General features: G+C 41.0%; 1 protein-coding gene across 2 annotated transcripts in view; it reads right to left on the minus strand.

The window, feature by feature from the left end:
- The window catches only part of GAREM1 (GRB2 associated regulator of MAPK1 subtype 1), a 100,901-nt gene that overhangs the window by 64,065 nt on the left and 10,595 nt on the right, over positions 1-26,241 (minus strand). Inside the window, exon 2 of one of the 2 annotated variants that reach the window (XM_014874305.2) lies at positions 13,994-14,134. In XM_014874305.2, the coding sequence (XP_014729791.2) occupies positions 13,994-14,134 (141 nt within the window). Of the gene's footprint in view, positions 1-13,993; positions 14,135-26,241 lie in introns of those variants that run through there. The other variant, XM_088174450.1, reaches the window with a different exon arrangement.

Genomic DNA, 26,241 nt, shown 5'->3' on the forward strand with positions numbered 1-26,241 from the left:
ATGCTATAGGAGCCTATGCACCCTTTATGCTTTACAATGGAAAACCTAGATTAAAAAAAATATTAAATCCCCCACGAGCATCCCAACAGCAAAGAACACAGTTTAGCTCAGCCACATTGGTAAAATTAGGTAGGCAGTTTTACTACATTGCTTTTTTAGTTATTTGCCTGTAAGAGCATACCTTTCTTAAAATATATTTACATTTCCCCCCCTGAAAAGTTCAACCCACTTACACTGAATGATTTTTACTGCTTACACACAAAAAAGACGTATCTGGGAGTAGCATACCTTCGGGTTTACTCTGGAAATCAAATCAAAGTGAGATCTGCTATTGGGGTGTGTGTGTATATATATAAGAGAGAGAGAGAGGCAATTACTCACACCTTGCTATGATAATATGACTTGGCAAATACAGAGGGTCAGATGCCTCAGCTCTCCCCCCCCCCACATTGTGCTGCTATAATTGGTCACCAGCAATGTGACACGGAAAAGGTTTGTACATTCACACTCAGCTGGAATCTGTCCAGGCAAGGCCTGGGGAGGGAGAGCTTCCCAAGAGTCCCTGCTAGACACACACAGTTGGAAGAAAGCCTGCAAGACAGAAGATTAACAGTCTACAAAAAGACCTCCAACACCCAGACTGTGTCGGCCAGCTGAGAAGCTCATCCCCAGATTTCGAACCAGTCTGTCAGACAGCAGACCTGGCAGCGCCTGAGGCCAGCACAGCTCTGTTTCCAGGCTGCTTAGATAACAACTGTGCAGCCAAGGGATGGACTGGGAGAAGTTATTTTAAGTTGCAATTATGAGTTCATACGTTATCAAAAGAGGCGGATGAACACAGTCATTGCTGCTAATAGCTTCCTTTTCTCTTCTGAAAGAGCCACAAGGATTTTAGTCATGGCAACTGAAGACAAAGTAAATAGCACCTGGTGAAGGATTAGGTGCACACTGATGCTGCTACCATCCTAGTGAACTCCACTAGGTCCCATTCTTTTTTTCAGGCAGTCCTCAAACAGGTCTGAAATATATCTCTCATTTTTTCTTGTAGAAGTACTTCACCAGCCTCTTTCCTACACAGGATCCAACAAACCCACCATGTAGTGGCAGTGCTCAAAATAAAGCAGCCCTCACTCTTTAGCTGAGGGCTGGGTATCCACAAATGCACATGGAGGGTAGCAAAGTATTTCACATTTTCAAAGCAATCACTGAGTGGCAGGAAAAGTGTTAGAAGCCACAGCAAGAAGGAAAAGCAGCACTACTGCACAAGAAGTGAGGCAGAACTTCAGAAGGGGTTAGCAGCAAGATGATTCTCCCTTTGCTACTCACAAACTAATTCCAACTTGGGAACAAACACTAACATCAGAGCCAATATTAAAAGGCATTGCCACAGCACAGAATATTCTTCTTTTGCAGGACAGCCTGACCTTGCCACAAGTTCATCTGAAGTCATAAGGCTGAATGAGGAAGATGGGCATAAATAAGTTTTTACTTGCATGAATCCTTACACAGCTACACCTTGGCAATGGATTTCTCTTAGATCAGTCACACTGCCATTACTAACAGCAGAGACTGATCATCATAAATTTTATGTTCCCATACTGGTGGCACCCATGGTTTAGAAACAATGGTTCCATCAATCCTCCAGACCTACTACTGGCTACTAAATACAGTATTTTCTGACAAGTATTTATTGAAATTAATTTTAATAGGATTTTATAGACCAGCTGCAATCATTTACTACAGCCTTTGAGACTACCGTGACTTTCAGAAGTCAGACATTATGTTACCTTGTTTATTTATCATTAAAAATTTCACATGCTCTAAAGAAGTATATATGGTACCCAGCCACCACTGAGAGGTAAAGAACAGTGCTTTCCAGTTTTCTAAACCAGATTCTGGAATATTTTCTTACAGTTTTGGTAAAAAATTCTTGCAGAAGCTACAGCGAAGTTTTGTCTTTGTTTAATACTTACATTCTGATGTTTCCCACTCCCTTTCCTAAAAGAAAACTCATCAAAAAGTTGCAGGATTTAAATCTTTTTTTTCCTATCTGGCAAGAAGATGCTGCTGTAAGAGTGTGCCACACACAAACTGGATGAGCAGCCAACTGCTGAGTGGGAGGCTCATTAGAAAAGGCCATTTGCTTGCCATATGTCTCTTTCTTCTAGACAGACTAATTCTAGTCATTAGAATTTTAACCAGAAATGCAGATTAGCAAAGCAACTTTCTGCTAAAATGGCACCAGAAATTTTCCTAAGCAGAGTATTTGAGATCTACTCAGTGCTCAGGAGAGCCCTGAACCCAAACCAAGGTTGGCAGAACACCTCATCCTTGCAAGGCTGCTGTTTCTGACCTCCCAGTGGGGAGCCCTTATCCCTCCATCTCTTCCTCCTGCTGCCATCCACCATCACCCATGCTGCTGCTGCTACTGTCCCCTACTTCTCCCTCCACCAGCATTTCCCCCTCACTCCTCTCCCTCCCTAATACTGCCCTACCACTCCCACGGCCAGCAGTGGGATGACAAAAGTCAGCACAAGCACATCTGGTTCTGGCTCTTGCAGACCTTTGGATTCACTAGCTCCATCAGATCCTTTGACACCTTCGTGTGTCTCTGACAGCACTGACACACCAGTGGACAAACAGGTAACCCACAGGCAGCCACAGACTTCCTGAAGTGGGACAGTGGTCAGTCAGCAGCAGCCAAATTGAAAAAAAAGGAGAACCACCAACCCACCCCAACCCTTAGGATTTCGAGTCTATCGAAGCCCTTTTTTTTAGACTCAGATAAAGCAGTGTTTCAGATAGGAACATATGCATACTAGATCTTATTATAAATGTCACTCTCTCTTCTATTTACATGCTGTTTTAAGACACTACCAGTCTGAACTCAAATTCAGGTTTTCTGTTGATTTTATTTAGAAAGTTTGTCTGAATTCACGTGTTATGTTTCTATAGCAACTCTCCTCTTGGATGGTTCAACAGCATTGCACAGAAAAAAATCTGACACCATGAACAGTTACAAGAACTGACCATTTCCCTCATCCAAAGTCCCACATTGTCTAGTGAAGCTTTAGGCTGATTTAGTATCATACAGCAACTTCATTCCTACTCAGAGTATTTCTCATCCCACACACCAGGACATGCTTTAGGTCTTCTCCTACACTGACTCTGAGGGACACATCCTTCCCAGCAGTTGGTTCTGGGTTTCTAAGCCACATTTGTAAGAATCTCTCAACTCAGATCCATGAATCTAATGCAGCATTACTTTGTTTTTCTTCTATTTTTGGCAATGCCATTTGTGTAGCCAACGTCTTAACTCTCCCACGTACTTTGAGCCCTAGTAATTAATTTAGCAGAGACATAATATCAAAGAGCTGGATTATTCAAGTCACCCTGCCCATCCATCTCACCCCTGTTTCACTTTTCCCATCAAGTTTCACAGTGATGCCACTTGGCCTACACAGAGTTTACTTTTCAGTGAAAGTAAAGCAAGTCTGGAAATGCAGAGGCCCTTTATCAGAGACAGCTTTTCCCAATCAGTACTTCTTTCTGAATGTTTTCTCCTCCACAGACACACACCTCATACTTGCCTATGCTCAAAATGTTATAAATCACTTAAAAATTAAATAAAATACACAAACCAATTATTCTGGCAAAACACAACGAATGCACTTCCCATCATTTTGATGAAGACCTTCAGGTGGGATCTTGCATCCTACTCACACATCCCTCTTCCTTTTTGAGCACATGTGCAGCCATCATAACGAAATTGGGACCTTTCACATGATGAGCTGGTCCACACATGGCACAAGAAGGACCAGGCGAGTGCCATGGAACAAGGCAATAATGAACAGATGAAGCCAGCTTGAATTATTTCAGCCACTCAAATGCTGCCAGCCAGCCTTGGCTGGCTATTCCCAGTCCACTGCAATATAGAATTCATGTGAGATGAGCTGGAAAGGTTGAACTGGTGACAAATATTTAAAGAACGTGATGCCAAGGTGCCTCCCCTGAAAAACATAACCTTAACACATTGATTTAAAAGGTCCTTCTTTCTCTGCATAGGCTATCAACCATTCAAGATGACAGTAGCAACTGTCAGTGTTGTAGATTTTGTGACAGGCGGCTCAGCAGCCTGGCACTCCTTGTTTGAGGACATTTATGAAAGCTCTCTTACAGCATACAATGGATTTCCTTCTTTGCCCCTGCTCCACCCAGCTTTGGAGTCAAACTGCACATTTGGGTTCAACAGAAGAATTGAGGCTCACCTGCAGTAAAGGGGATGAATGGAAGACAGAGCTTCATGTCTGTATATAAAGCTGTAAGAAATAAGTACAGGCTTTCTCTCTGTTGCACAGGTCCTTCAGAGCAAGAAGTTAAATACCCATGTTCCTTCTACGCAGGTAATAATGGTCACCTTTGCTATTAGTGTTAATAGCTTCCCCCCCCACCACTGAAGCAAGTTCATCTCTGCCAACTGAGAACAGAAAGTCTCTGCACGACAACCCACGACAGAGGAAAATGCCAGTTTTTCCACTTCTTTAACTTTCAAAGCTCACAGAAGTGCCTTTCCCTGACACAGCAGAATCACTGCCTTGGATCACAGGCTAAATTAAACACACAAATTACATTCTCCATATAAACAGTTATACATGACTTAAATAGCACGGTTTTATTTTCCTATTGGCACCAATTGGTACAGTAGTTGAATCAAAGCTTGGGACATCAGTGATGTCAGCTGCTTTAATTGGCAGCACTGACGTGACCAGCTCTCATTCCCAGACGTGAAGTGTGCCGGTTTCCATAGGGAGGATGCTGACCAAAGAATTCCTACCACCCTTCCTATCAGTTGTTTTCAGCAGCAAATATTGGCTCCAGTAGGGGGAAAAAAAAAAAAAATCATCTGTTTGGGCATCCAAAAATTCACAGGATGGCGTCATCCTGTGAGACAAGATTTCTCTGCAGCTCCCTCCCTAAACACACATGACCTATCAAAATTCCTGCTCTACATTCCTGCCAGCTGGGTTCTGTATTTACAGAAGGGAAAGACATCAATAATTTTTGCCTTGCTTGTTTGCCATGTTAGCTCAGTTGTAACAGTTCCCGCTCTAGCCCTAGTAGGAAAAGGGACAGCCTGTCTGAAAGAGATTTCACAGGCTAATTATAGAAAGTTCATGGCAATTTCTTCCCTCACAAATTCCCATGCAGATTTAGTCCATGTAACAAGTCATAATATCAGCAAAGGAAAAAGTGGGGATGAACTTGAAACAAGTGAAACCAAAAGCAGAAGAATAAACCAAATGAAAAGGAGTGTGCAATAGCCCATAATCAAATTCCCCAAGCATTAAGGGCTATACTTCTTTGCAAGAGTCTTCATCTGATACTAGCATGAACTCTGATCCAGGTAAGAGTCGTGGGATAGCTGCATTGGTGACTGCTTCATTCCTGGCAGTCACAAGTGTTTGCTTTCTTCTGCACCTGGTACTCTCTATGAAAATCCATGCAGTGTTATGTAAGAGATTAACGAAAGGCATCATTGCCCATATGAACCATCAACTCAAAATATACCATTTCTCAGAATTTAATAAAAATTCTTCCCCCAAGTTTGCACAGAAGGGCTGATTAAACGTAGCCTTTACAACTCCCTTCTCTTTACTCTTTACCTCATTAAGGGATAACTTCAAGGCCAGATGGGTGCTGTTAAAACTGTAAAATTCCTACTTTAGGAAAACTGGTGTGAAGTTCCAGATTGCAATTACAAAGTATAGACTAAGAAACCCTCTTTGAGCTTCTAACTATCCTTAAAGACTTTTAACTGTACGGTTTTCTACAATCCTGTCAGAGTAGGCAAGAGGTGAAGCAGCTTCTCACTTTATTCATGCCTTGCTCAGTGCCTAGAAACAGGCACAGTTTCCCAGGCCCAGCCTTGCTGGCAGGAGCTCACCAGCTGGTTAGGCTGTAGTGTTCATGCAACTCCTCCCTTTTGAATTCTGAAGTTAGACCTCATGAAAGAGGAGAGCAGCTGTCTCTTGGGAACTCAGGAGCCACATTTCCCATTTCCTTGTAGCTAGTGCTTAGGGTAGCTTCAAATCAATAGAAATGGGGGATCAGACCAGAACCTCGAGTACAGCACTGAATACACCTCAGATTCCCAGTGGGGGATCAGCCTTTTTCTCTCAGCTTCCCAGTGGTTAAGTCAGGCAGCTTTTAAGACTCTCTCCCAAGCACTTAAGTCTTTCCAGCATCATGCAAATGAGCCCAGCGCTCCACTGTACCAGCTAAGGCAAAGTAATTCAAGCAATGCCAAGCAAATCCTGTGTGATTCAGACCATCTCCCAGTCTTCTGGGAACCAGTTTCCTGGCTGCTATTCTACCCTTCCTTCAATTGCAATCTTTCAAAAAGTCATCCTCCCCAGTTAATTTCTTTTGTACGAGCTCTAGAACTTTTTCCTAATTGATGCACCTCTAATCGGCTTTTTTGCTGCCCATGGAGATCTAAAACGAGCAAACAAAATGAAACAAAAAAGCCCACCAACCTCCTCACAGTGAATGCTTGTAAGGCCACAGCTGAATTTCAGCAGGTTTCAAGTTTGCAGACTCTGAGTAACAGCCAAGAACTGTGGAAGTCTGAGAGGAACATGTGTTACTAGGAGTCATCAGTTGTAAAATCCGCAAGTTTTCCCTCTCTCTTGCTACTTTGCTTCTCAAAAATAAAACATAAAGTTAAGCGCTGAGGAAAATCTTAGGGTTTTTCTTTTTAAAACAAGGATAAGATTAGACTTGTGCTGAAATCAAAGCTGAGGAGAGCAAGAGATCAGGACTGCTGTATCTAAAAGCATGCACCTCTTCCCACTTAGTACCTCCCTGTAATAGGATTGAAAAATATCCCTGCCATCACAAGCTTTTGTCCCTTTGTTCTTAAGGCACCAAGCAAATCCCCCAAAAATCAAGCATATTTTATAGTAGAACTGGTGCCTACAAACTACAGACTCCCACTCCAGGTTAGAAAGCAAGAGAGAAAATGCAAGTATTTTCTTTCCATGAACTTCTGGGACACAATCAGACTTTTCCTCCGTTGCTTGAAATATTATTACCCTGTGAATTAATCCTACTTGTCTCATTACATCAAAGAGCAACAGTCTTTGAGGGCTGCAGACTCTTACAGCAGTTCCAGTTTTGCTGTCTGGCCTATCTGAAATACCTAAAGGGTAAATGGGAACTAAGAGAGTGTTGAATGTGATATCACTAAAAAGCTGGATACAAACTGATATATCCACCCACCAAACTGAACATCCAAGCAAATTCTACAAGTTCTGTAGGGGATACCAGGAATCTCTCATAGACATAAGGTTCTATATACATAAAGAAAGAAATAGTTTCACAGTCTGCTGATTTTAACTTATGAGGATGGTAACTTTAGGGAAACTAGACACTGCAAAAAAAAAGTTTGGCTGGGTCTAGAGAGATGAAGTCAAAAGTGAAAGATTCTCAGCCGTGCAACCTGACGAAGAATTGCACAGCATAATTTCACTTGATGCTAAATTTAAATCATCTTTCCACACTGAAAAGGTATTGCTGCTCCATAGCTTCCATCCTGGGAAGCTGTCAGCACATGACTCTAGAGGAAAGGAGGGGGAAAAAAAAAAAAAAAAAGAAGGAAGACGTGTACTTTCCTTAGCAGTTACAAAACAAAACACAAAGTAGACAAGGTTCTCCAACACAGGTGATCTGACATAAGAGGAATATTTCATTAAAATTAGGTAAAAAGCTGCTGCTTCACCAGACTGGCTAATAGAGGGAGATGAAAGAACAGGAAGAACAAGTGCACCCAGATATGCAAAAGAAATAAGCAATTTTTGCCAGCAATCTCATTGACTGAATTTTGATATTGTACTGTAGATCAATTGAGAAGTGTTTGCCAAAATTTAAATGGGCACAGAAAGTCAAATAACAGACAGGACCATGGGAAAGTCTGACAACTTGAAGGTAACTCTCTGAGGAAAAAAGAAGACGAATATGGATATTTGCTTATATACAAGAAGAGTTCATCCAGTTTTTCAAGGTGACAGGTTTGAGAAGTCAGGAATATGAAGAGTTTCCAGACTACAAAGCTGTGATTTCCTAGAATTAAGAAAAGCTAAGTCTTTGTGGGAAAAATGAAGTAGCAACAGACTAAAATCAAGCCAATAAATATATTTTAAAGCATAAACATTTTCAGAAAAGCATGTAATGATGCTATATGGGCAATTACAAGTGTTATGGACATTACTGATCTCAGAGTTGAGGAGGCATAAACTGTTCAATAAAATGAATGCTCTCTCTCTCTCTGCAATATTCAGGGATGATACAATCAGACTTTCAAATGAATACCAAATACACTTTCTTCTACATGTTTATGGGGAGAGAAAGATTGCTGTTCTCAAGAAACTTCACACAGTCAAGTATTCAGAACTACAAAGTCATATCTCTCTTTTAAAAACATGAAGGCTATATGATTGTGGCAATGCTTTCTTTTATTAGAAGTACTCGTGAAAAGTTTTCAAACCTCCGATTGCTTTTCAGATGCACAACCCTTTTAGAGAAAAAAAAGAAAAAGCAAAACAAAACTTGAATACTGGGGGGATTAAATGTGTGGGTAGGTTGTTTTCTTGGTTTTCTTCTGAGGATACCCATTCATTAATTATTTATCAGCCCACATACACATGGCAGCCTGCCTCTCTCAGGAGCACTGCATCCAGGCCCCGCTCTCTAGAAAGTGATGCTCAGCTGCAGAGCACAAAAGCCTCAGGAGAACTCTGTGATAGCTCAGTGCCAGGTTAAGTTCAAAGCAAAACACAAATTAAAGTGCAAAACATTTCATATCAGGGAGTGGTGTGCCTGTTGGCTGGAAAGGACTCACCTAAGTTCTTTACTCAGTTCTCTCTCTCTCTAAGGCAGTGTCCCTCCCTGCCTTAGATCTCACCACCTCTTTGAACATAAAATTACCTCTTTGGAGCTGTGCTGCTCAACTCCCTCAGAAGAACAGGCATAGCTTTCCCTGGCACCACCCGCACTTCCCAGGGAGGCAAAGCAGTGGACAAAGCATTCTTTGTCCAGCACCACCTTCCTTGAGCAGCAAACAGCATTAAATTGCATCTGAGGGAGTGGAGAGTCTGAACTGAGCTTAAGCAGCCTCTGTCCCCAAAGTAACACAAGCTGGCAGTAGATACCATAATGTTGGCAAGCGAAGGATGTGTGCCAGTCTAATGTTTGCTCTTTTCTCCCCAGGGCTAGGAAGAGAGCTCCACAGCAAAGTTACAGAAGACCCAACATACTATAAGCATCTAAGAGTGCTCAGCATCACTGAAAGAAAAATGAGCTCTTCCAGACCTTCCAAACCAGGATGCAGCAGGTTCAGGCTAGCTAATGAAAAACTGTCACTGTCTTCATCTCAAGACAACTGGGAGATGCCTAACTCACACCATGCTCTCCTCCCACAGTGTCCAAGGGATGGCTCTTCCAGCATGGAGAGCAATAGGCCTACAGGAATGGCCCAACAGTGCCAAGGAGGCAGCCAGGCCTTTGGACCCGAGAGAGAAACTTCTGCAGCTGCAGGTTGCCCAATCTCAGGGAGCTGTCCTGCTCTCCTGTACCCAGGCAAGTTCACTCCTGAGAAGACCTGCAGGGAGCAGCTTCCTCCGGGAGAGCAGGACCTGGGGAGGAGCAGGCCCATCAGACACAGCTCCATCATTAGCAAATCAAACCAGCAGGAACAGGTTTCACTGGGGTGTTTGTTGTACACCAGTCCCAACACCAGAGAAGGGCCTTCTGACTCATTCCCATCCAGCACCCCACCTGGGGAAGGTTCACATGACAAGGTTTTATATTTCCTCATTTAAAAGACATTAAGAAAGCTATCAGCACACTTAGGTAAGCAACCAGAGCAGGGCACCAGTGATTACTCTGTATTAGCAATTGCACACCTTCACTCTGTGGCAGGGAGGTGTGAGTTCACAGGAGGACTTTCAACATCCCGGATGTGTTACAGTGTGGCACACCCTGGAGAGGGTGTTACTTTCTAATATCTTTATAGAAGTATTTTTGCTATTAGTTGCCTCCTGTGTGCACACAGATGGCAGCAGAGATGTAAGAGGCATTCCCTCCAAACTCTGGGCAAAACTGAGTAGAAGACTACAGAAAAAGAAAAGGATTTTTACATTTGTGTGTTTGTCCTTTTTTTTAAACATAATCTCAAAGGAACAACTTTCCTCTCAGAATGGAAAAAACCCCCAAACAGTTGAGAAAATGAATCATCAGTTGCAACAAGAGAGATAAGGCCCTAAAAAAATCCAACATTGAAAGTCCTGTTATGATTTGATTAAATGTGGGAGTGATTATTTGGGGCAAAATGACCTAGATGCTGCCAACTCATCCCAAGGTACCTTTTTCTTTCATCGTGTGCACTCACCAACAGTAGCACGGCCTTTGAAAGAAAAGACTGCACTGTGTAGGTGGGGGTATGCACACATTCCACAGCCTCCTGTGCCACTTTTCCTGTGCAGCAGGTTTTAAGCAACCACATCCAACTTGATCATCCACTTTCACATCAATAATCTGCACACATAAACAACTGTGGCCACGTAGCACAGGCATTTACAACAGACTGAACCCAAGCCATTTACAGTCAGAGCAGAATACCTCTGCGGCTTGAGCTGACGAATCCTCAGAAATACTTTGGATAGTTTTGAGCTGTAGAGTCCTGGAAGATAATGCAAGAATCAGACAACACTCAAGAGACACGGTATTAAAACCCTGAGAGAGTGTGTCCAATGCCTTTCAGTTATCACAGCATACATCTGAGATGTGGTCACCCTGGGACACATCTTTCTATGCAGAACTTCTGCAGAAGAATGAAAAGTATCCTTCTTGGCAAGCAGCAGCACAGAAAAGTGTAATTCTGCAAGGCACCAACGTGCCCTGTATCTTCCAAACTGAGATCACAAACCAGTATTTTCCAGAGGCTACCAGGGGAGACATTTAGGTAGAGATTACCGTGCTGCCTAAGCAAAACCTAACAGTAATATTTAACATCAGCTGGAGGGCATTGGTAACACACACTTGCTTTTAGAGTAGAAATTAAGGATATCAGAATACCAGAAACAAAACAAAACTGGTTCAAACAGAGAGCTGATAAAAACCTCCCTATAAGTATCAAGTGTGAATTGTGTGAAGAAAGCAAGCAACACCAAAGGAAGGTCCATCTGCTGTGATGGCTTACCTTGGATTCTTGTGAAACCCATTCCTTCATGCCAAGACAGGGCACTATCAGGGCATTAATTCTGATAGACTTCTGTTGTTTTAAGTGCCAGAAACACATTAGTTATTGGTTTTAATGACATAAAAATGTAACTTGATGCTACCTTAATTTTTACTCTAACGAGAAGCAGGCTGGAGAGAATGTTCAAGAGAGAATGGTTACACTAACAGCTGTCATATATGATCTTTAACAGAAAAATTTAACTATGTTTGCCACCACCAAAAGAAACAACTAGAGTTGTTTCTTTTCACCTTCACAGTAAGGAAAGCATCACCAGCAAGACTGCACAACTCAGGTTCTGGTAATAAAATTTCACTTAAATGTAAAATACAGCATTCCCCTTCTTTACTAAGGCATTATTGTATTTGTTTTTTATTTTTTTATTGTATTGTTTAATAAGTGTATCAAAAATTGATTTAGCAAGTAGCAAAATTAGATTTACTTTATGCTCATACTTATATATATGAGTGATAACTTTGCAGTACTTAAGCCGTAATCTCAGGAAAATAAAGTCAGTTTCAGTGTCTCTTCCTGCTCAACTGTTACAACCAATATCATGTTGTAATTTGTGACATTAAAATTTTTCTAGGGGTAAACAACAAAAAAAGGTATTCTATTAAAGCCGAAACAACCATAGAAAATAATTTCAATGAACTCTTATGTTCCATCTCTAAGGGTCATTCTGGTAGGCAGTACATCTTAGTTGACAGAAGTTTAAAGTTTAACCATGCAAAAACCATTCCTATAATCCAGGTCAGCACCCAGCCTAGCAAGCTGGCTTAGGCAGCTCCATTAAACTTGGCCTCTCCAGTGGGGGGTTCTGGATGCCAAGAGCAGGGAACATGAGGCACTGCACAGGGCAGCACTGAAAGCACCCTCAGTGTTAGCTCACAGACCTCTGGATGGTACTCCACAGCAGCACAAATGAATCTTTAGGGTATGGAAGGCATCTCTAACTGCATTTAGATGTTAGCAAAAGTGCCAAACTGCAGTGCTTGGCTAACTAATCCTTCACGTGTATTCATCTCTCCTTTCATGCAGGCAAGCCCATCAGACATGCTCTGGTTTTGCAAGTTAGCACAGACCATTTTTGTGAAGTTCCTTTGGCAACATTGGAGCTCATCAGGTGTTCAGGAAGTGCCCTCACTAGGTGGAAGCTTCTGAACTTTCAGGTATTTTCATCTCATTAATGACGGTTTTGTGGCAGGGAACTTTCTCTGACAGCAAAACATATTTGGCTAACTAAATACACCCTCTTCTCCTGCATTAACACAAGCCAGGAAGAAAAGCACATTGACACTTTTGCAGTATCTTAGGGGATAGATTTTGATTTTGCTGGTGTCTGTGTAAATTTAAGATATGAATGAATTGAAACACGAAGAGCCAGGAAACCCTGACTACCATATCTTTGTTAACTTTAAAAATAAAGAACCAAACCAAGCCTTCAGTAAACCCCTTAAGAACTTCTTTCATGCCAATAACCATTTTATTTTCTGTTCTCCTTCCAGGAATCACTTTAAGGATTTTAAGACACGGCATTCAGTTCGAAGGAAGTGAAGTGTTTATCTGTCCACACCAGTAGAGCTTATGCAGCCAGGAGGTGTAAAAAGAAAAATCAACATTACTAAGCATAAGCACTAGAAAATGTTTATGCTAAGAAAGTTAACTTCAGCGAGTTTTGAAGCCACATACATTATGACACTATATGCCATCAGGCCAAAGCTTTTAAAAATATCTTAGAAAAATTAATGTTCCAGCAGTGAACTCCAAGAAGGCAAGTAGTGTAATTTTCATCACTGAAATAGGGTGCATCTCTGGAGCTGCAGCACTGCTGTGACTGACACAAAGCAATTCAGCCAGGTCTCGTCCAGCTCAGCACACCCTGAACATGTAGTGTTTTAAAGGAGACTCTAGCAGAGCCAAACATATTATCCAATTGATAACTGGTTATACAGAAGATAAATTAAAACACTAAGCCCACGTCTTTATTTTGTAGCATGGCTCTTTCAGTTCACACTTTCCAGCTTTTAAAAGTTTTCTATCTACTGCTGTAAGATAAGTACTTCCCACTCACATTGTATTGTTCTGTTCAGCTTGTGAATAAGAACACTAAACAGCAGTATTAAAAATAATTTCCTAGGAAAGTAAAAATAATTTGAAATCATAAAATAAATATAGATTAGTTGGATCATACCTACTTGGAACAATAATATTACTCTATCACCAAGAAGGCAGACAAAGACAAGGCCCTACTGAGGAGCATTAGTTTAAAACTGTAGCATTATTATGAAGAGTCCCTGGTATTTAACATGGAAATATCAGAAAATCCCCTCCGGCTTGAATGTAAAATCTACTCCACCTTTGACCAAACATTTCAAAGCAATTTCAAACATTCACACTTGTGTCTCCACATTCACACATGAGAAGTGCTGGCAACCCATTATGCTCAAATTGAAACCAATTCCTCTACACAGCAACGTGTTCTGTCAATGTGCTGCTCAATGAAATACATCAATTTAGCAGCCCTGAGAGCAAGTCAGTATGTCTTGCTCTGTAACATTACTAAAAAGTTAACTCACAGACATGTGAGTTAACACAGAGGAGGCTTAGCTTCACTCTCTCAAACATGGTATTCAGTATAAGTGGTAGGCAATTAATTACTTTTGAATTTGTATTTCAGGTCAACAATAGCTTTACCTGCATAATGTACAGGGATTTCTATCTTTGGCCCTATGACGTAGTGACCCTCCTCCAGACTGTGAGCTGTAATTGTTGTCCACTGCCGACACGAATGAATCAGAAGATAATCGCTCTCACGAAGACCTTCTACAGTTTCTCCTGCAAAACAGATGTAGGGTTTTTTTAAAAAATAAAACAAACCACACTTACTGCATGATGAATCAGGAGAACATCACAACAAGCATTTTATTCTTATTGGTGTTTATTTTTTCCCAGACTTTTTGATAATTAAAAGTTCAATTAAGTAAATTTCAACTCTATCCAGTATTCACTTTTGCAACTTAAGCACCTTACCTTCCAGAAAACAAACATGAAGCAAAATACCTCAGTGCACACATACAATATCACAGAGATGCAATCCAGATTACTGAGAAGTGGCTCTGGGGCTACTTGTTCAACTTTCTGCATAAATACGCTTTTCATATTTCTATTTTGGTCCATTTATCTCACTCAATACAAATACTTGAGAGGTCCTTTGGTTTTTAAATAAAGGAAAAAAACCCAACACATTTTCATATTTTAAAAGAGAAGCATCACACTGCTATACAGTAGTAACTGGATGTCACACTTCAGATACAGAGATTTCATCTTTGTCATTCTATCCCTTTGCAAGCCACTGCTTAATTAGCCATTCAGATGTCTATAAACTTAATCCTATCACTTAAGGAAGAAAAATTAATAAATAATATTAAAAAAATAAATTCACAAGTCCTCTCTCAGACTGAAATTCAACCAGAAGCCTACTCAGACAACGTGTAGCTCACCTTTCTAAGCACTCTCACGTACTCTTGTATTCTGTTGTCTGTCAAACCCATCCCAAACAGAGCCAAAGATCCAGCTCTCCTTTATTCCCATGCCCCTAACAATTTCGCATTTCTGCAGAGTATCCTCCCCTGTTCTACAGTTTGCAGTGCATGATCAGGTCTAGAGTGCTTTGCTAGGCTTTCCAGCAATTGCAAGAGCCATAATTGACAGACCACTTAAAATGCCAGCTACACATCTCAAGCATGATATGATATATGAACAAAACTTCGCAGAGCAGGAAGCTGTTCTGTGTATCATCACACAACTGCTCTCACACACCTGCAGTCCTGCTCAATACACTTCTGCATTAAGCTCACAAAAAACAGCCTTTCTCCAGGTGTCTTTGAAGCAGTCACTTAGACTTTCAGGAACACTCAGTAGACACTAAACATGGGCCAAGAATAATGAAACTTTCAATTTCATTTTCCTTCTCTCCCACCAGCCCTCTGCAGTTACAGCCAAAAATAACGCAAATAGTTCAGCCCTGGAATCAAGTTTGGACAAAATCCATCCCCTTCAGCTACTACAACAAACTGAACTTTCTCCTCACTGTCCTGATATTCCTAAAAGCCAGTGGAAGAAGGAGAATTTCCCCAGCCTGGGGCAGCAGACATTTCCTCTGTTCAATCTCTGCAGAGGAGAGCTACTTCCCACTGAGCTTTTTTTTTTTGCTTGCAACAGGCACTCTTCCATCGTAGACAACAACTTCTACACACCCCATTCCTGCCTGATTTCATGCTCCCATTCTATCAGAAAGCACCCTCCTACATGATTTAAAACAGAGCAACTGGTGTGTGTGAGAATTGTTAAGATTTTAAATCAGAAGAGACCATTACAACCATCTGCTCTGACACCCTTTGGCCACAGGACTCTGCTTGTTTCCTCCAGAAACTCAGATCTAGCTAAACAAGGGAGAGACATGGCCCAACTCGCAGAGTCCAATAGATGGACTTCCCTGGGTCTGCTGTTCCATGGCCTGTTAAACCTTAAAAACATTCCTGTTTTGCCCATTTGTGTCTTTAACTTATAACCATGGGTAAACTGCTATGATAGGGGTGTAGAGGAGAAACAAAAAAAAAATAAAATTAAGAAGCCAGAAGGTACACAAAGCTCCTTAGTACGAGTTATTCTTGCTCCTACGAAAGTACATTTCTAGGTTTCCTTTTCCACAGCACAGAAAGTAGCTTCCAGGTAAACAGGCCATTTAATGAACTGGCTTCCAGGTGTTCCTTGGACCACATCCCTTGGCAGCCCAGACAGGAAGGCTGTTTAACACCAGTTCCTGATCCCTGGGAAGCACCACCCCTGCCCCCACAGCACACTGGGATAAGGGATCTTGTAAAGCCTAGGGAAAAGTGGAAAAATTACCATGCAGCACCAGGGAACTTTTTTCCATCTTGAAAGAAATTCAGATATATTTGCTGAAGGAATTATGAATCTGCTAAGTTTTAGCAAATTATCAGACCTCGAGCATCTCCTGTTTTCTTCTCACAGGGCAACCTCTAAAATGTATAAAAATTATCTTCAGCTTGCTCCAAAGCTTTATGATTTTGAGGAAAAACGCAATAATAATAACAACAATAACAGTAATAATAATAATAGGATCAACAACAATAATAATAATAAATGGTGCTATTTGAAACTCATGTTTCAGTTTTGAGAGTTACAGTCATGCTTCCTATAATCTGTGGCAACAAGCAATTATTCTGTCCCACAACAAAATTCAACCAATGATACCTAAGGGAAGACCTAGTATTTTACTAGTTTCACTGACAGTGTTAACAAGTTTGGAATAAAACACAAACCATCTCTGGTATACTTTTTCTCTGCCTTACAATCTGTAGGTATAATTTCAGAAAAAATTATAAGGGAGGTTGGACTCTACATCCAGAATTGCAGGGAAATAATTACAGTATGGGTCACCCTCGAAGAATCTGAGGAAGATATTCTCAGGAAAATAAAGACACACATTATGAAAAGGTGCTTCCAGTCATGGCTCACAAGCTGAGATCTGTTTAAGTGGTTGCTCCACTAAAACTGGGTGGGACAGGTGAGTGCAAAAAAAGATTAGTAAGGCAGGCTCAAGGGTGACTACGTAATTGAGTCTGCAGCTGGAAGTAGCTGTATTTTTTTAAAACAGAACCTTGGAAACCACAATTCTCATTACACCAATTATTTGCTGCAACCGATTACATCGGAAACGAATTTTGCGCTTTGCCACAGGAGACTGGAGGAGACAAGGTGAAGCAGATGTGACAGGGAGTTGACACTCCCCTTGGCTTCTTAACAAAGGGCAGGTCTGTCCTTACCAAGCCCTGATCTTTCCTAACCATAGGTGAGACATTCCTGAGGTTTGCTTTATAGGAAGAGGCTCCTTGTCACCAAGGGATTAAAGGACTCTCAAAAACACCTGGCTAATCATGGTCTCCAAGCTATGCAAGGAAAATGTGACTGAGGACAACAAAGCAACTCACTTCTTCCTTCCCTTTTCTTCTACTCTGTCTCTCCCATAAGACTTGCTCACTGATTTTAAAGTGTTTTCTTCCTGGAGGAAAGGACCTTCCAGGCAGGAGACACTTCTGACCCTCCCTGCACTACTCCTGACCCAGCCCAATCCAGCCCAGGCTTAGTTAGCCCTTTACACTTTTCTCAGTCAACCATACCTTGCAAAACAGCCACACACATTCAATCTGATTTCCCACCCCTGAAATGGCGTGAGTTATGCAAGCTTTCCATTAATTACGTTTTAGCTGTGTGGGAGAGAATTCGGCAGCCTCACATTCACCAGCTACGCAACTCAGTTCTCACCTATTCAACACACTCCCAGGCTGCTGCTTACATAAAAATAAAATGCCATGAGAAAATAGAGAACACAGACCACTCGTCTTTAGTAACAGTTTTGTCTCTTATGATCCAGTATGGATTAGCTGCTCTATCTTTTCACCCTCTCCTCCCCGCCCCACATGCCCACAATATAATTAAACCACTACAAAGAATCTACAGGCAAGTACTTGTGCTGGTCTTTTATCCCCCCAAATAAAAGTCAAGAGGAGCAATGAACTACCACATGCAATTCCCCACCTTTCCCCAAGTTGCCTGCCTCCTTCCAAAATATGAGTCAAGTTTATTCATAATAATGCCCAAGACTAAGACACTCATAATTTGCTAACAGCTCCTAAACACTAAATCAAATGTCAACACCCATCCTTGACTGAGATTAAAAGCCTCACACCTCTGAACTGAAAACTTAGCCAGTATCTTCCAACACAAGCGGATCTCCCACAAGCAATCAGTATTTGGGTTTTTTACTCAGCACCACCAAAGCAGGACTGAAATAGGTCTTCAGGTGTTCGTCGCAAATAAGACTCACTATCATTTTTTAATTGCATGATCCATTTCTGTACAATTCCTAAAACCCTCTAATATTGCCAACATCACCCTTGTTGAAGAGTAGTTACAGGAGAAACACTGATCAGGAAAACCATTCACATGTTGATATAGTTATTTAAAAAAAAGGTAATTGCTTAATCAAGAGTCCCATGCTTATTGAATATTATCTACATTAAATGCAATACTACTTCAATAATTCTTTCCAGTTCCAAAACTGAGTCACCCATATATGGCAAATCTGGACTCTGTCATTGTAAACATTCCAGTTTGAAATTAACTGCTAACAACTGTAGCAAGACTGATGGAGGAGGAACAGGATACCTCCATCTACAAATTCAGAGATGAAATTCTGTCTTCACCTGCACTTTTTAAGAACTAGGTGAGTAAATAGAGGTCAAATACATGAAGGGACTGAGTTTATAAACGTCTATGCTGCAGCACAAAAAGAAACATTTCTTTTCAAAAGAGACTTTTCTGCAAGTTGTTGTCACTGCTTACTTTCTAAAGACATATACATTTTCATTTAGTTTAGCATTTCACAACTCCAAAATATCTGTGAATTCCCCAAAGCCTTGGGAGAAGAACTGAAGACCACTTCAGTTTTGAAGGGTCTGAGCACGTCTGTCTCCTCTTTGCTTCCTCCTGGATCATAGAACATCTCAGGCTGGAAGAGACCCATAGGGATCATCAAGCCCAACTGCTCATTTCTTACAGAACTGCCTAAAACTAAACCATATGGGTAAGTATCATCAAGATGCTCCTAGAACTCTGACAAGTTTGGTTCCCTGATCACTTCCATGGAAAGCCTGTTCCAGTGACTGACCACCTTCTCATAGAAGAGCCTTTTACTTATGTCCCATTACAGCCCACAGAAGAAAATTCACACAGGTCCCACGAACTCTGCTTGCCAAAGACAACAATGATTTTTCAACACCAACCACTAAAGAAAGTTCATGAAACAAATGAAAAGAACCAACAACAAAACTTTTAAGGTTCTCCTCCTAATATTGAAAAACTAGCATTCCAGTTACTGCAAAACGTTCAGGCCAATATGACTCACAGAAACTACACTGCTAAAAATAAGCAGTGATGTACAGGAATACAAATGCTTTATAATGCCACACACTTTGTCATTGTGGCTGAGAGTTTGCATCACTGCCTTAAAGCACAAGCTTTACGTCTAGAGACATTAAAATAGTAGGTAACCAGGTAATTCAGAGAAGTTGTCACATGCAAGGTTCCAGTAATGCAACAGATTCCGTTGACACACACCAGATGAGCTAGACACCATTTCCTCCTGCCAGGAAGATGGTTATGGACACATTCCACTCATCTCATTCATCACAGCAGACTGCAAAGTGAGCTTAATGCTGTCCCTTGCACATCAGTTCGAGCACGCTGAATTTGCTCTTTCTGGATGGAAAAGAACCAGGAGCTCACAAGAAACATAAGATGGCTTTTGTGAAATAACTGATGAAAAAGATGCCTGTAAAAACCCCAGGGAAAACTCAGCAAGACTTAGGGCCATGTGTTTTCATTAAGCCTGAACACCATCTGCATGCAAGGTAACAGATGCCATACAATTAAATGCATCACCCAGACTGTCTTGGTCAGTTAAGTAGGTGGTGAGTTTAATTATTCCATCTAATGTTCCATAATCACGTTACATATCATTATATAGGAAAATCTCAGCAATATTAAAAATCATGACTGGGTGCTCAGCCAGGTACCTACCAAACCACACAAAAGAATAACATCAACATTATTCCCCCTCAAGTTTGCACTGACATTTGCTAGGAATGAAGTGTTAACTGGAAAAAGAGGTGGCTGGCTGGACAGGTGAGCACCTATGCTGTGAAATAATTAGGCAGACCTGTCAGCATGTGGCTAATGTTACAGGGGAAGGAGGTTTATTTGGCAACAACTGAAAGCTAAGAGAAAGCAAAACTATTGGAAGCCAGAAAAAAAGAAAGAAGCAAGATTCTCACTCATCATGCTCCCATTGCACTGAGGAGCCCTACTTACACAGTGCCTGCTTCACTGGGCATGCAGCTTCCCTGGACTTTCCCTAGCTGAGGACCAAACAAGCCAAGCATTAAGATAAACCTTAACATTACCCTACCCCATCATGAAAACAAAAGGACAGCCCCACACAGTATGAAATGAAGTTATAATCTATCTCTTGTTTAAAAAAAAAAAAAAAAAAAAAGACAGTATTACAGACTTGCATGGCTTTGTGCAAAGAGATGTTTTGGGTCAGTGGGAGGTCACAGTGCTAGCACAAATATAAATGCCAGTGCTGCCTTTTCATGGCAAAAGAAAGAACCTACAAAACCCGACTCCAGCAAACTAATACAAGCTGTCTTGTTTTTGGAAAGGCAAATTTGTGTTTCTACAGACACAGCTAGTCACATAACTCCCACACAAGGTAACACCTTAAGACGAATTCAATTTCTTTTCATCTTATTGGAAGATCCACAGAACACAAAAAATGAAGCCAAGGCCTCCTCTCAGCATAAAAGCTTGGGGGGGGGGAACCCATCTAAAAATGGGAATCCCAGGGCTGAGCAGTGATGGGACAGCACACCTGAAGAGACCACACACAGGTCAGAAACACACAGCATCTGTGATGCTCTGATGAGGCATCACACACTTCAGTCTCCTTGGCAGTGAGGGTCTGGGAGCACCACAGGTACCTGCAAGCCTTCCCAAGGTATGCTTTGCAATACCACCAGGTGTTAAAACAAGGCTGGGTACCACAACATTCTTTTGTCTTTAAAAAAACTAAAATAAGCAAGAAAAGATCAATAGTAACTCAAGAGCCATTCTTATCTGAGAGTCTTTGTTTCCTCTCATTGGTGGGTTAATCCTTTACATAATCTTCAAAGAGGTCTCAGCACTTTGGTTCTTGTTTAGTCAGTTGTTTGTTTGGGCTTCTGATCTTCTAAAATACAACACAACGTCAAAGGCATAACATCCACAAAAAAACAGCAGATGGCAACTTCTTGTCCCACACAAACCAAGTAAGCCAAAACAAAAAGATGTACACCAGGCTGCATCACAAAGAGCATTCACTGTTAATCTGAATTTGTACTCATTTGATTCAGGGACACACAGAAGCACCACTAGCACTCAAGCAGCACTGCACTGAGTGTGTTGTTTTAAGAATACAAGTTCTTGGAAAAAAAATACATAAAAAAACCCTCCGAGTTTTAGCATGGGCAGTGAGTTATTGAAAGAAAACTCCAAGCTCCTTGCAACAGTGCACAGGACAGCTTCCATCCGACTTGCACAGTGCTGTCAACATGTGATCCTTCACCACTTCCAGCACCCAGTTTTATTACTGCCACAGCATTCCACCAGCACAACAGCTGCCTCTTCTCCCACAGATCATTTCACTGATACTTAGAGCTTTCTTCTTTTGTAATGATGAGTTTGGGATTGACATTTTGGGTAAAGAAACAAAAAAGTTTTTGCTAAGCCTGAATATTTAAATTAGGACAAATTATTTTATTACTAATTAGCAGGCTGTGCCACCTCTCCTTATGAGAACTCGGTCTGAACTCTGAGGGAGGGTGGAGGGAGAAAGTCAAACCTTTTGTTTTCTGCACGCTGCATCATACTGCAGACTATCTGCTGGGTATTTTATCTATGGAGACGCACCTCAATGAATGTCAAAGACTAATAAATATTAAATTAGGGTGGTTTGCTTGCTTAAGCTTTGGCACCGTCCTTCCTTACTGAGTCAAGTCTCCATCGAGCTGTTCAGCCAGTCAGAGCTATTTCTTCGGCAAAAACACTGGTCTGTGATGTAGGTCAGCAGAAAAAGTTCCTTAGGTAGATAACAGCATCTGAATTTTCCAGAGTGAAGTAGCAAAGGAAATTTGTAGGGAAAAATTTCACGCCAATGTAATGTTCCTTAAATGAAGGGGAAGAAAACCCTAGAAATATTTTGCTACATGATGAAGCCCACTTGTAGCAACATTAGACCTACTTTTTTTTTTTTTGAACGTCACTATGACTGAACAGATGCTGAAGAGAATTACTCCTGTATAAAATGCACAATGGCAGAGAAGTAGAAAGAGCATGCAATTGTAGAAAACAAAACTACTACTTGAAGAAAAACCTTCTCTGAAAGCCACTTCATGTTATCAGTCTTTCTGATTCCATACAGACACAAAAAAGGGTTCATTAAAAAATTAACATCAGAGAAACTGATCAGAGAAACTTCCTTGCTTAAAAGAAAGCATAACAACTTGTGTGGGAGTGTATCATGCAAAGTCTGTATTTAGACTGCCAGTAAGTTAAAAGGGTAAATATTGTAATTTCTAGGAGCAAATATTGTAGTTTCTAGAAGTAAGATGAAAAAACATCTTACAACAACCCAACCAAAACAAACCACATTAAAATTTAAACATCTCAGGGCTATATAATGTAGTGTACTAAATTTTTAATTTAAAGTGGGCAGATTCATTAGGAAAGCCTGACAGTGGTCTCAACTGACTTTCTGTGTCTGAGCATAGTGGGAAAGATGAAAGCAGAAGGCTCTACACACAGCTACACAATCTTTTGAGCTTACAACACAAGGATTTAGAAAAAATTTCCAGTTATATCTAGGGCTATTGATAATCAGCCTCACTTTTCAGTTTCCCTTCTTCCTTCTCAAACAAATTCCCAAGTAGTTTTCAATATGTGCTTCCATTTAATACTTCCATTCCTGCAGCACATTCATTTGTGCTGCTTCCCATTATCTGGACCAACAAGCATTTCTTTCACGATTAAAACTGCAACTTAACACTCCTCCAACGTACTACTGACTTGACCTTCCATCACAGCACAGACTTCTCATGTCTTCCAGTGGGTGAAAAGTTTCCTTTGGTAGCATACGGATTCATACTTATTTTGATTTTAAGATGACTTACATTCTTCCTTCTTTTGCCAAAACAAGAAGTGGAGAAAAGTTGTAAGTGTGGAAGTTGAGGGAAAATTAGTTGAAATTCTTGTATGCTGTCTGTCAGATTAAGATTCAACCTACTGGTATTTAGAGTTGCTTTTTAACTACAAAAGAGGTTACAAAAAAAAAAAAAAAAAGAGGTTTCAAAAATATTTTTATTTGAGAGCTAGGGATCCATGCCAGCTCAGGTTGCGTCCTCACAAACTCAACAACATTTTCACGTCATCTCTTCGTCAATTCACTGCTGAGACAATGCAGGAAATGCCCATGAGACTTGTCCAAACTCATCCAGCCCAGAGCGCTGCCCAAAAGCCACCCATCTGCAGCAAGGTCTGCCACCAGCAGCTACACTTGTCTGCACCTTGCATGGTGGAGGGAGGGACACAATCTTCCAGCAGCTTCAGGGAGAGCTGGGCAAGATGCATCTACCCAAGAAACAGTTTGTCCCAGATGAAGCCTCTTGCCACTGTACACCTTGGATGAAATGCAACTGCTGTTGGCTGCACTGCAACAGTTTTCAGTCGTCTGAATGGGAATCCAGTTTGTTTCACTGACCCTACCTGCTCAGCAAGGAAGGAGCAAGGACAGCATCACCCTCAGAGCACCTTACATTACTACCTGGGGTACTTTGTGCATTGATGTAATCCTTCAGCCTCACAGTACTGTGATCAGACTTTGCTCTGGGCAACCATTAAGTATTTCACAATCAAGAGAAAGGAGATAAGGCTTTATTTCTGCAATTTCAAGTCCCTCTGCAAAAGCCTGATAAAATCAAGTTGCTTCAATCCAACTGATGCTGAACTTAAGCTATCACCCACTAATACCTAACAAGATAGCAGAGACTCCCAACCACCTATTCTTTCTATGCCTGCCAGCAAGAAGACAGATTTATTTCTCTAGGATTAGCATTTTGCTATGGGAATGACTGGATATACCAGTGCTGTTGCAACAAATCAGCATAAACCATAATCTCATTACAAAGCTATGGTACAGATTAATCCACTGAAAAATCCAGTTTGTTCTAAGGCAAGCTTTTCCCTAGCTGCAAATATACAAAGACAGCATCTCAGTGAGTCTTCAAAAAAAACCTGTTTGACCTACTGCAGGGAAGAGAAGAACAAATATTTTAAATAAGCAGTAAGTGGAATTTTGGTGCCACTGCCACTGATGGTAAATTGCCTCTCTGCTTACTTCAGCAATCTCACAGTTTGAACCTTGGCATCTTGCTTTCTTTGTGTTCATAAGAAAACTAGTGAGAAAAAAAAAGAAAGAGTAGTAACAACACAGATTTCATTGAGCTTTGTTTGTGTTTATTTCAAGCCTTCAGAACTAACATCCCAGAATGAGAAACCTTACTTTTTATGAATTCAAGCCAAACAAGCCAAAACACATCTTTCAACACAGACTGCTCTTCACTCCCACACAGGGGGAAAAAACCACTCAGTAAAACAACATCTTAACACTCGCATTCCAAAACAGAGTAACTTTCTGTTGCCACCATAATTACTCTTCTTACTAATATTGAGCATCATCAGATGTAACTGCAGATTTGCTGTATCCTCATGACAGATTTAGTTCTATGATTGATCAAACAAAACAGTCAAATACCATGGTTACTTACAACAACCTAGAAAATACTAGCAATTCTTTATACTATTCTGATATTCTGCAACATGTTGAATATGTGCCAATTATTAGTGCCAATTATTTGGCATGGTGAAAAAAGGAAGGAAAAAAAAAATCTTACAACCATTCCATTCCTTAAAAAGACGAGATTCTTACGGAGAAAGCTCTCTGGTTTTGAAGTCACCTAAGACCACAAAAAATCAGAAGTGCTAAGAATAACAGCAAGGAATGACAAGTTTAGCTGCACTTAAAATGGTCACAGGTTAGAAATACTGAGAAAGTTAAGTAACTTTTCATTGCATGCAAGAGAGGTTCCAGCCTATTTTATTGTTACCATAGGGAATGAGAGAAAAGAATTATGTTGATCCCATATGTAGTTAATTTTCCATTTTGAATTCTCATGGCGAAAGTCGAGGGGGTAAAAAAGTTAAAATATTTATTTGCCATTTGCAATCAAGGCATCGGGCCTAGAAAGGACAAAAGCAGAGTAGCTTTCAAAAGCAGTCTGATAGGTAAAGAGAACAACAGCACTACCTGACCAAAGGAAAAACACAGCAGTAATGAGACCTCTGAGAAGTTTGCTGCAATACAAATCAGCTCCTTTAAATACTTCATTAAGAGAACCGAGCTTCTCTTTCACTAGAGGCACGCATTCCTCATTCTAGAGGACTCCTGCTCAGAAGTGTCTATAAATACTGTGAGGTCCACTGGAAGACACACCTCCAAGTGCCTGTTTAGCATCAGGTGCCCAGCTGGAGAAGCTTAATACTTAAGAGGTGGGAGGTCAGTATTCAGCATTGCACTTAACACACTGTTACTGACTTCCTACTTATGTCCAGGCACAGATACAGAGTGGTTGCTTCACCTGATCAAGCCAGAGACAGCTGCACACCTCTGCTGCTGCACAAGTCTCAGGCAGTGTGGTCAGGGAAAGCTGGGTAAAGTACCCCAGAGTTGGGATTCTGATGAAGAAAAATTTAACCCTACCAACTTCATGGATTTAAGAGTTGGAATTTGATTCCAGATTACCCTGGCAGACAGAGAAACAGTCTATTCATTCAGACTTTTCCTGGGCACAGCATGAGAGCTGGGGAGCTCTCATTGACAGTTATTTATAATTAGATGATATTTTAAAATAGCATCCAAGTAAACATGCTCTATCCTCTCATTATATAGCCCAAGTCCTAAAGGGACACTACGGCACTTTGTGCTGCACAGCAGTGATCCCTGCTTGAACTTAGGGCATCTTGGATAAGCTCCCAATTAAAAACAAAGTAGCCCAAATGCAGGAGCTGCTCAAGCATAGTTTTCTTTGGCTTTCAGAGAACTCATCATTACAATTTAATTTGTCTCTTATCTTTCTTGCAGCCTGGGTTAAGGATGAAATAAAAACAGCTGGAAGTGAATAAAAGTTCAGCTCTGCTTGCCCAGT

The sequence above is a fragment of the Sturnus vulgaris genome, chromosome 1, assembly GCF_052056855.1.
Source record: "Sturnus vulgaris isolate bStuVul1 chromosome 1, bStuVul1.hap1, whole genome shotgun sequence".
Lineage (NCBI taxonomy): Eukaryota > Metazoa > Chordata > Aves > Passeriformes > Sturnidae > Sturnus > Sturnus vulgaris.